Genomic DNA, 12363 nt, shown 5'->3' with positions numbered 1-12363 from the left:
AAGCAATCGGATTTCTATAACAAAACCTAAAGTACACTAATTAGGTACAGTTTCTATTGATTTCAATTCATACGACAAAACGCTATTTGTACAAGATGTCATGAAAATTAACCATGATTGGACGTTTAAAAGTTAATTTTTCAAGAACAATTTTTGCCCGCACCTACATTGTGTCGTGGCTTATTGTTACTACATTCTTCTTCCGTTCTCAGTCGGAAGTCCGCCCGAAGCATGCTAATAAATGGCAAATAAGAAATATTCGACACAATTTAAACACAAATGTCAAGTATGTAGCTTCATTCGCATAATTCGTCTTTTAATTTACTCGAGTATTATTTATTTGACAGTAATTGTTTCGGACGGATGTTGACGAAGAACGAGAGTACAAGGCCAGAGCTCCAAAGGACTTTTTTAAACTAAATCATCATCACTATCAAAACTTTGTTCCAATACGTTACTACCAAACGTCATTGTTTTATTCTGACTGGATTCCTTTTGAGCCAACAATCGATCGCAATCAGTTAACCGACCATGTAGCACTTCATACACCCTGGTCATCGAAGCAACCTTCTCTTTGCAAGATGGATCAGTTTCTATTGCAAACAATCGAGAATCAAGCAGTTTTATTGCAGCAACGATATAGCTTCTCAGGGTTTTTGTCTTATGCTCACTTCTAATTCTTTCTAGGAACTCGCAGACTTGTCTTTCTCCACATAGGAGAACGTCAACGTCATAAGCTAAAGGAGAATGCTGTCTGTGCAAGTACGCAATAAGTCTTTTAGCATACCGTCGATAGGTGCGGTAAGCTTTTCGTTTCCTTGGACCAAGTGTCCGACCATTAGTCATTGACTTCTTCATATCATCGATGACAGCTTTGTAACCAGCGTCGATTTTTGAATCGAATATGTCTCGCAGTCGAGTTTCAACTGGTTGAAGATCATATGGAGCAGGCGATGGAGGTAATGAAGGTGAAGACGGTGGTGGAGATGGTGGCAGAGGATTACTGCGAGTATTTTCTTCTCCTTCGCTGGACTCGCTTGAAACTCTGCATTCTGTTGGGGTTTGAGGTACGGGATAAGGTCTTGGTCTTTGCTTTTGTCTCTGAACTCTTGCTGGTCTTGGTGCCGTTCTAGCATTGTACGCAGTTAGGACATTTGCGTCTTGTTCTGTGAGTGGTCTAGCTCGTTGTGTTGCAGCTATGGGTATGATACGAATCTTGACAAGAGCATAGCTTTGATGTATCTTCGCTCGAATTCGAGGATCATCATAATCTGAGCCCCAGAGGTCTTTGATCGCTGTTTCTTTCAGAAATTTTACTTGACACAATTCTCCGTTGAAGAATCGTTTCCTCTGTTGTTCGTTCAAAGCATCCCTTTCTGCACCGGTCAAGCCGTGTATTTTCGTTAAGTGGTCGGGAAGTTTGCCGTACGTGAATCTTGCGCAGTTCTCTATTGGGCAGGGGATGTTGGCATGATTTTGTTTTTTCGTCCGAGTGACGGTTGTTGCGGCCCGCGCACTCATTGTCCAAACTGCAACAAGTAATAAGAAGAATACGTAAATGATTAATTTAAGTATGATTAATCGTTAGGAATTAGTTTTTAACTTTAGTTTATGTTTATAGTAATACAATCGTAATGGCGCATTTACACTGCGTCGACCGCGATCGCCTTCGCTTGCACTATAGAACACTGTCAAAGTCGACCAAGTCGAATAGCTGTAAACAGCGAGTTGATTGCGCCAAAGCGAAGTAGTCGGCCGAAGGCGGCTGTCGACCCTATGTAAACACGTCATTAATTGTATAGCAGTTTATATGAAACCCATTATTATCTCACAGGTACAAAATACACCGAAAAGGGAATCTCTTATTTTTCTTTCTTCATTACATGTCTCAATGTTTTGGAAGTCCAGTTAATTTATTTAGAGGGTGTTTATCGAGGGGAGCTGTCCGAGTATAATAATTGTGTTGACGGAGCCCGACGGCTGTTTGCGGAGGCCCGGCCCGGCCTCTTGTCCTTCCTTAATTTATTGAAAACAATGCGGCCGAGAGTAACATCTCTTGTTCCAAAAGCTCTCCTTCGACTAAGGAATACTTGTCGATTCAATGACTTAGATTTTGATTGGCTTATAATATTTGGTTAAGGAAAGAAACAAAGGGGTAAACTGCAATACAATTGGGACAAACGCTAGATTAAATGGATGACATCGGGTGACCAAAGCACTGACATTAGAGCTTTCTTTACATATGCATTTCTTAAGGCACATTAGATACACCTGTCTGGCTGGCAGTTGACTGTATTTGTTTCTTCCTTTCGGTGTAATATTTGGACAACGGTACAATAACTTGAATTAAGGACTCTATGAATGTGATGACTGTGGCATCACAGTACATTTACTCAAATATTTTATACGCTCGTAAAAATATACATAATTTCAATAAGAAAGAAGATATCCATAATATTAACCTTAGAGCTAAGTCCAAACTCATGGTACCACGATTTCGTTTAACAAAGGTAAACAACTCTTTTATGGGGATCTGTATACGTTTTTACAATAAGATCCCGGAGCATATATTAAGTTTATCATTTCCTAAGTTTAAAAACTACATTAAAAATATTTTGATCGAAAAATCATATTACAAAATTTAAGACTACGTGATAGATAAAGATGTATGGAAAGACGACATGGCTCCAGAATCCACACAAATTTGATTCAAAGTGTTATTCCATAGCATTTAAGTTTATTTGAAAAGAGCAATCCCTAGAGTTTCTTGCTCGTTCTTCTCAGGGAGGTCAGCGTAGTGAACGAGCAGTAGCTTAAATGTGACGATTTCAAGTGTAAATTTATTTTACCTATGGAATAAATAATCTTTGACTTTGACTTTGATAAATATTCTAACGCTGAGACCCTGATCTCAGTCTCAAAAGTGAGAATTCTTGAATGATTTCTGATGATCACTAAAAAAATAGACGTCCTAAGTGTTTTTATGTATTTAAGATTTTCGTGGATTTATTTCAAATTAAGAACAATAGCGGCAACACTACAGCTTTCCAAGAATACAAGATTCGCTCTGGGCCTTTTGGAGGGAAAAGTGTCGTTTTTATTTTGACTTTCAATTATTTTGTGAAATCTAGTTTAAAGTGGAATAGGATAGTGCTATTGTGCCTTAATCGAAGATTAAAACGCGAAATTATACGAATCTCGAACTAAAATACCCGTATCGGCCCGTTCTAAGGAATCCCGAGTCAATCCAAGCACGCCGCCTCAAATTGCCTATCCTCTTTGTGGCGGCCATATTTACAGAAAAACTTATTTTTATGTTTTCGGCTGAAGGACTTTGTTTCCATGGCCAGAAATAAATTAATAAAAAAAAACCAAGAATACAAAATATCGATCATAGAAACATATTTTAAATTAAGTAGTTTGCGCTTTGATAAAGCAAGAAATAAAATAAAATATGTCTCTTACAATGAATGTCGATGTTAGGTTTTCAATTTGTAACAATCTCACTGTAACAACGACTAATATAACCAGCCAAGTCTAAGACCGCAGGCTTGATTGAGCCAATATTTATTTTGGAAATTAGCTCTTCGGGGGCCGACGAAATAAATAATCTAAATTAAACGATCCCCAAGGGACACCGCCTTGCTATTGTTTAATATCCTTCAATTAATAATTTTGATTACGATAGCAGAAGTCGGGTTTGTCGAAAGAAAATTTGAATCGGCATAATAACTTTGAATTTTAAATATACTTTGTGTTGCTGCTGTGGAATTGTAAATTAATATTATATAGAAATACGACGAAAGCTATCATTATTACTTTTTTAAATTATTATTGGGTTAATAAAATAAGTACTATAACTTTTTTATAAAAAAACCGCACTTAAAAGTTTGTGGCATCTATTTGCCAAGTTTTAGTGATATCGGTTAACAGAAGCTGGGTAAAATCCATAATAAAATTCATCCTCTAATTTGTTACTCTTGGTGATGGAATAATTTCTTCAAAAATATAATCGAACTGAAAATCTGCTCCTTTTTGAAATTCGTTAAAAACAGCATTTAGAGAAAAAGCAGCAAAAAGATTTTATGTTTTGTCTATAATAGTTTTTAAATTTTTAAGGCTGATGACATAAAAACTCTTAACTTATTTTGTATATTAGATATTAAGTTATTATATCCAGACATTATAGTTTAACTTCGCAAAATATGCTATTTCTGTGGAAAACGAATAAATTTCTTTTTCCTTGATAATAACCGAAAGATTCTTGTTGTAATGGAATTACAAATAATTGTATCAGTACAACTTCAGTAGAACTTGCAGAATTTTAGTTTGACATGAAAGAAGACGATAATATTCAAAACATATTTCGAATTATTTCAAAGCTAATTAAAATGACTACACCATAATGTGCAATCCGACAAAGATGCGATGGTAGAGATAATTTGTTCATTCATTTATTCGGATTACTCATAATAGAAGTAAATAATTTTTTAAATACCATATTGGAGAGAGTTAATCGCCAGATAGTATTGTTAAATACATTAAATTTTATTGCTATAACCATATTTAACAAGACAATTGTCATTAACTAAATAAAATATGAACTAGGTATTTGAATTAAAATGTTATTATTATTATAAATAAATGTAAATTATATTACTCTAAAGACGATATATAAAAGACGGCGAGTAAAAACAATAATTAACTATGATCCCTAACTTCTGTAGCCACGATGTTAAAAATATTACTTTTTTAATGTTTAGTGTAAACATGTGTTGAATAATGGCTAAATGGGTTATAAGTATAATACCTAAGCAGTAAAGATTTAAATAAAGGAAACAACAGATTCATGGTGATTAATATTATTTATATAAAGCTACAAGTTCTTACTCACTGATAGAAATAGAACGCATACTTCCCGATATGGTGGAAAAAGATATTTATACCGTTGTACGCGGATAGGCTCTAAGGCAAAGAATCAAATATGAGAAGACCTGAATGTGGAAAAAGTAAACGAGTGATCAACGGCCTGCAAAAACTATAATACATATAATACATTTTTGTGCATTTTTATGAGATACATCCTGGTCAATTTCCGCGGGAAGTAAAAAAATGTTCCAAATTCAAATAAACAAGGTGGCCGCCATACAAATTTCAAAGTCTCCTATCACGGAAACTATTAGAGATGGGTAGGAGGTGCTCGAAGGAATGTCATAGAGGGTACCACTGGTCAACTGCCTGGGTTAAAAAAAATCAAGATGGCGATTTCAGAATGGCGACCGAAGAAAAACTTCGATGTGGCTGCCGAAACGGACTTGCTCTGATTCGGCTGAAAATTGGCATGCGGAGACCTCTAAAAGTAAGATAATAATTTGTTGTCAAAATTGGTTTTTCGCCATTTTCAAATATGGCCGCCAAGGAAGCGTTCGTTGGCGGCAGAAAAAAAATGCTCTGATCCCTTTGAAAATTGGCATGTGCGGGTCTCTACCCACACATGCCAATTTTCAAAGGGATCAGAGCATTTTTTTTTCCATTTTTGATCATAAATTATTATCAAGCATACCTAGAGAGGTATGCTTGATAATAATTTGTGATCAAAAATGGTTTTACGCCATTTTTTAATATGGCCGCCGTTCAACAACTAATAAAAATTAGCTCTAATTCAACTGAAAATCGATATGTGGGGATCTATAGGTATTTGATAATAATTTGCGGTCGAAATTATTTTTCGCCTTTTTCAATATGGCTGCCATACAAACTTTTTAGCGCCAGATAAAAATTTGCACTAATTCGATTGAAAATGGACATGTCGGGGTCTCTATGAGTGTTTAATAATAATAGCGGTCAAAATTTATTTATTGCCATTTTTCAATATGGCTGCCATACAAACTTTTTTGGTGGTAGATACAAATTTCTTCTAATTCGACTGAAAATGGCATGGCTTCAATCACAACTTGGGGTAAAAATTTTGTTTCTGCCGTTTTTCGATATAGCCGTATTTTTTTATGTAAATGGTTATTGAAAAAACTTGCTTTCCCCGGACTGAAAATTGGCAAGAAAAGATTTCTAAGATTGTTTGATAAGTGAATAATAAGTGGCCAAAATATATTTTTGCAACTTTTAAATATGGCCGCCATTAAAGAGCTGTAGCTCTTTAATCATCAATTAATTATTTTTTATTTTATTTTACAATCAATTTTTTTTAAAACAAAGCCATAAGTGCCGAGGCCAGAGGCCGAGGTCCGCGGAGGGCGAAGCCCGAAGGGTCTGCACGCCATCAAATGGAGATAATATACGGAGACGTAATAGATTACGAGTACAAGATCTCACAATTGTAAAAATGTAAAGCATGCTTCCCGATGTAGTGTAAATGAGATACTTATTATAGCGTTATTGTATCTCAACTGTCTCTATGTTAGATTTCATTTTCTTGAAAGCTATGCCAAAAAGAAGTATTTAGGGGGAAAAATGCCAAACTACTGCCGAATTTCCTGTACTATGAATACCAAATCAACGATAACCCAGAATACTCAGACCAAAACCAACTTAGAAATGTTTGATTCTTAAATTGGCATAAATCGGGAGTCGACCTCCTCATCAAACGCCCATAGTACTAACTGCTGTGCCACCGAAGAGCATGAGCAGACCCCGTAAGTTGAAACCGACTACGCGCCGCAGGCCGAGCCTGACCCCACCGTAGGTGGGGTACAGGTCTCATACAAAATAAAATTACTGAAAATTGAAAGGAAGATTAGTGGTGAAATGTGCAAGTGAATGATGTTAATATTTTAGTGACAGAACTGCTAATATTTATTTTTACGTTTAAATTAGACTTGTCGTTGAACGATTTCCGGTATCTATAATAAAAGAATGAAATTGCAAGTAGCTACAATTTTGGTACATATGGAACTAATGGGAATAAAGACATTAAATTTATTTCCACTAGTTCCATGCATGGCACTTTTAGGTTTTAATTGTTCCATGTGGAACTGAGTACATGGGACTACTGGGACTAAACCATTTTAATTGTTAATTACGATTTAGTTTTACGAAAAATCGCAACAGACCTTCCAGTGAAAGAGTTCGCCCTGGGAAATACTGCCACTTTACCTAGTTCTACCGCCAAGGAGTAATGTGAGCATTACTGCGTTCCGGAAGGGTAATGAAATTACAGGCACATGGCGCTTGACAACTTATGTTTCAGGGTGATGGGCGCAGTAGAAGCGTACTACAGATCTTTGCGATTTAAAAACTCTAACTGGCCCTGCAACTACTATGGACATATGGCGTATGGCTTACCACCAGGCGCACGAATTCTTTATTCCGTCAACTGGTATCTTAGAAAAAATCTAGTATTTCAATGCTTGGACGTAATGATGATAATTAGCTGCACTTCAAAAGATGTCTGCCAATCTTTCACTTCCTGGATTGAACTGATAGTGACTAGGGCGTGGACGCTATCACAAACTATATCGATAATAATAGGGGTTAAAGTATGAAATTGCCGATTTGTACTGAAAATCTAAATTGTTTATTTTTTAAATTTTTAACAAATTTATTTAATCAAAATAGTTGCCATTATTATCTATACATTGCTGCCATCTAATGGGAAGGTTATTAATGCCTTTGCGATATAACTCCGACGATCTAGACTGCACAAACTGTGTGAAAGCATTTTGTACTGCCTCCTGGGAAGAAAACTTCTTGTCACGTAGATAATTGTCCAAATCACGAAAAAAATGGTAGTCCGTTGGAGCAAGGTCTGGTGAATACGGAGGCTGACGAATGGTTTCTAACTGCAGTTCCTGAAGGGTCAGAATGGTTTCTCGTGCTGTGTGAGGTCTCGCGTTGTCGTGGAGCAATAATGGTGAAGATCGATTCATGAGTCGGGGCTGTTTTACTGCTAGTTTTGTCAACATGGTTCGGAGTTCGGCACAATAGACATCTGCCGTTATTGCTTGACCAGATCGGAGAAAACTATAGTGAATAACACCATGCTGAGACCACCAAACAGTTACCATTACCTTTTTATTGGTAAGTTTTGCTTTAGGACACTGTTGTGGCATTTGACCTGGGGTCAGCCATTGCATTTTTCTTTTCCGGTTATCATAAAGAATCCACTTTTCATCACATGTTACAATTCGATCCAATATTCCTTCATTTCTGTACCGGTTCAACAAGGCAACACAAGTTTCAACACGCGTTTCTTTCTGCAGATCAGTCAAATCATGAGGCACCCATTTTTCGTATTTTTTTATTTTATTGATTTGACGCAAGTGAGTCAATATTGTGGGTAAGGTAACGTTAAACCATGCCGCTAATTCCTGGGTAGTTTGACTAGGATCGCCTTCCACTATCTCTCTTAATTCATCGTTATTCACCTGTGTGGGCGGTCTTCCTCGTGACTCGTTCTTTAAATCGAAATTTCCATCACGAAAGCGTTTAAACCAAAATCGCACGGTGTGTTCATTAGTAGACCCCTCTCCAAACGCAGCATTGATATTGCGGGCTGTTTCTGCCGCGTTAGTTCCGCGTCGGAACTCGTATTCAAAAATCACTCGAATTTTCGCAGTATCCATCTTTCTTGTCTAAATTGAATAACAAAAACAATTGAAAGTCGATATTCAAATGTTTCAAATTAAAAAAAAAAAAAATCACAGCAACCATTTGAAAAAAGTTTCATTCGAAAACCTCAAACCATGAAGATTCTATGAAAATTCAAAGAACCTATTGCAATAAAACGGCAATTTCATACTTTAACCCCTAATATATGTGATTTTTTATTGAAACAAGTTTTTCGGATAGAAATGTTGCTTTGGCTTACTTAAAATTTAATTTCAACTCTAAGTTCCTTAGGGTAAGAACAGTTAAATCAATCAAAGTCCATAGAGGCAAGCTTGATGTGCTCAAAATTTTAAAAGTACCTATTTACTTTTTTAAAATTTTAAAGTTATTAAATAAGAAATAATCATCTATGTATCTACCATGTTACTGTTGAAACTTTTTGGTATTCAATATTATAATTTATGTCTGGCTGTATATAGTAGGTTCGGTATTTGATATTTAAATTAGGTATGGATTGATCACTTTTTTGTTTACTTGTCGCTCTTGAAACTTACCAATTCAACAATACTCCTGTGTGTTTCTTCTTCCGCGAACCTCTATATATTCAACGGTTACAACATAAATTTATTTTGTTTTTCTATTTCCAAACTTTGTGTGATGCTAATTAATTAACAAAGTATGTTATTAAGTAAGTAATTTGTTCGTGTATCTCTGACGTGAGATGGGCAGAAGTATTACAAACTTTTCATAGACCTCGGATTCCCCTTTGAAAACGTCGTAACTTGAATAAATAACTAATTTGCATGTCTTACACAGGTAGATTACTAGGGCAGGGTTGAATTCGTATTTTAATATGCAATTATTTTACTTGAGTATTTTGATAAGCGTTAAGTTTCGGAAGGCCATAGGACCATACAATTCCAAATATTTGCGCGAATTGTTTCGCATCCATATTTATATGGCAAATGGCTAAGAAGTGGAATTCCCTACCTACAGACGTATTCCCCGTACGCTATAACTTAGGCCTTTTCAATGCAAAAGCGAATAGGCATTATTTAAGTGTAATTACTACATCGTCGACGGCATAGTCGTTTTCCATCAGATTTCATCGCACCTATTTTCTTATAAAAAAATACAATGAACAGATTGAAAATATCTACTTTGCCTATCACTATTTCCTACACCTGCAAAGTGAGAAATAATTATATTATATTTTAATTTACGGTTCTGTAGAAATAATGTTATTTAATGAATTAATATTTAATTAAGTAAGAGTAAGAACCCTTTATTGAACGCTAAAGCTATTTCATTCTATTTACAGTAAATTTACAGAGAGTTACGTAATGTAGAGTCTGTATATTAGTTTGACAATACTAGTGACTAATACCACCTATCGATATCAGCGTAGGCACATCTCTAGAGGTATCTTCGCGGATACAATTGCTTAATCCACGAATTATAAAATCCTAACCACGGTTTGAAAACGCCGTAATCAAGTATTCAGATCAGATTTTGTTTAATTATGTAATTGGTAAAGTGAATATTTCAATATTTTAGGTCCATTATTTACCAAAGCGGAATAAAAGGCTTTGCCAGTAACTAGAATTCTATATTCTGTTCCAGTATTCTATTTTATTATGATATCAAGTGATGGGACGAACAAGTAGGGCGCTTAGTGGTAAGTGACACGATATTTACACTTCCATCGTCTCGATAAGAATAATTATAATGTTTATTTTTCATAATATCAAGGGACGGAACGAACAATTCGTCCATAACACTTGCAGTGACACTCAGCTCTTTAAATCGCAAAACATTTAAGTTGTCAATTCCCCTGTGCATGTAATTTCACCAGCGTAATTACCCTTTAATAACCGGAACACAGTAATGCTGACACTACTGCTTGGCTGCAGAAATAGATAAGGTGGCAGTACTTCACTGGACGAACTCTTTCACAAGGAGCTCTACTGCTATTAAATATGTTTACATTCCTTGTAATGATGTTTACAAGGAATGTAAAATAAGTTAAAAATAAGTTTTATTTCCAAAGACAACTATACCAAGGTCTATTATTTACCACTGCGGAGAGAACATCTTGTGTTTCAGTAACTGTTAATATTCGTTGTAATTACATAATCATCATATAATCGAGGTAACTCTGTAAATTGGTCAAATGAATGTTCAGATGATTATGTACTAAGTTGTGGAGTTAGACAGGGTGGTTTAAGCTCTCCTAGCTTGATTAACCTCTATATTAACGAACTCATCGTAGAGCTGAGCAGTCATGTTGGCTGTCATATTGGAGGAGGAAGTGTTAATAATTTAAAGAAATGTTTCTTAGTGTTCGATCTTTGTATTAATAATTATAACAAAATAGTGGAGTAATTTCATAAAAAAATAATTGAATGTAATGCTAGTAAAACATCGTGACATTCTATAAACATAAAAATAACAAATTATGAAGTTTATAAATTTAGATTCGTTGGTTATAAAATTTCAGCTTTATATTCAATTAATTAATGAAACTGTCAATTAATTTTGTTATAGTTTCAAGTTTATATAATGGGTTGGCTAAACAGTCTAGATATATTAAAAAAAGACCTTTTCTTTTATTTATCTTTTAAAATGTTATATTGTTTAAGGTCTTTTTAAAAATAGTAGTTTAGCGCGCATTTTAAGAATGTTTTAAGAACTGAACTGGTGAAACGTAAAGTTTTTGTATTTCATTATGGTAATGCCAAACCACACAAATCATAACAAAGCTGGCAAAAACTATTACAGTTAAGTTGGGATGTGGTACATCATCCACCCAAACATCCCTTTTGATTTTCACTTTACGAAATTCTTTGCATGAACACCATTTTGGTAGATGGCAAAGGATTGATTCACGGAATAATAAATTAAAATCTGAAATTTGTAAATATATTTTACTTGTACTTTGATACCGCACGGGCTTTGTGATCCACTCAATATGTCGTTGTTTAAACACGACGTAAATTTAAATAAATGAAATGAATTATATACATCATAGTATACAAAATAAAGGTCTGAATGATGTAACAAAACTTTTGCCGTCGAAATTGTCGTTACGTCCTTTCTTGCTAAAGGAAACAATACTCTTACCATAGACATATAAGACAAGTAGTGTAACTCCATACAAACGTAGACACGTGGCTTGTATGTGCGCACACACGTCACGCGCCGTGTACCTACGTACATAATCTATAGTTTGTCTTTTTTGACGATGGCGTAAAATGACAGTTCATTGCGTAAAAGTGTTGCTCGCTTACAAGCAGCTAGTGATTGTAGTCGATAAATATTCTATCGACTAGGTATAGACTGAATGTTGGTCACGCTCATATAATAAATAGCCGAACTTGTTATATTGAATCATCATCGGCCCATTATCTGTCCAACTGTTGGACACAAGTGTTTAGAATTATGTCTATTAATAATACAAATAGGACACATGTTTGAAACTTTTTAATTTTATTTCAGGATAATCAAATCCACCGGTTGTAAAATGTATATATGAAAAAGAAAATCTCGAAATTAGTAGTTCTTTTTTTTTATAAAATGTAAGTGCACATTTAACCTCCATCTCACCTGATGAAGTGACGATGACGTTGACGATGGAGCATGCACACCTAAACAATGCCTATTCACTCTCGCCTTGAAAAGGCACAATTCAGACATTTTTGCTAAAACTTTACTTTCTTTCACAATCTATCGATAAAACTGTCAACAACATACATGTCTACTTAAATTTTCCCGACTATTGGTACCCCAGCAAATGTC

General features: G+C 35.1%; 1 protein-coding gene across 1 annotated transcript; it reads right to left on the bottom strand.

Annotated features, from left to right (window-relative positions):
- Positions 1-238: 238 nt before the first annotated feature.
- On the bottom strand, positions 239-1521 carry LOC113227177. The gene has a single exon (XM_026460057.1). The coding sequence runs from the start codon at positions 1519-1521 to the stop codon at positions 412-414; it is 1110 nt and encodes a 369-aa protein (XP_026315842.1). The 3' UTR covers positions 239-411.
- Between the last annotated feature and the right edge of the window lie 10842 nt (positions 1522-12363).

The sequence above is a fragment of the Hyposmocoma kahamanoa genome, unplaced genomic scaffold (assembly GCF_003589595.1).
Source record: "Hyposmocoma kahamanoa isolate Upper Pololo Valley unplaced genomic scaffold, ASM358959v1 202, whole genome shotgun sequence".
NCBI classification, from domain to species: domain Eukaryota; kingdom Metazoa; phylum Arthropoda; class Insecta; order Lepidoptera; family Cosmopterigidae; genus Hyposmocoma; species Hyposmocoma kahamanoa.
Note: the sequence above shows the minus strand (reverse complement) of the source record. Positions and strands in the feature narration are given on the sequence as shown.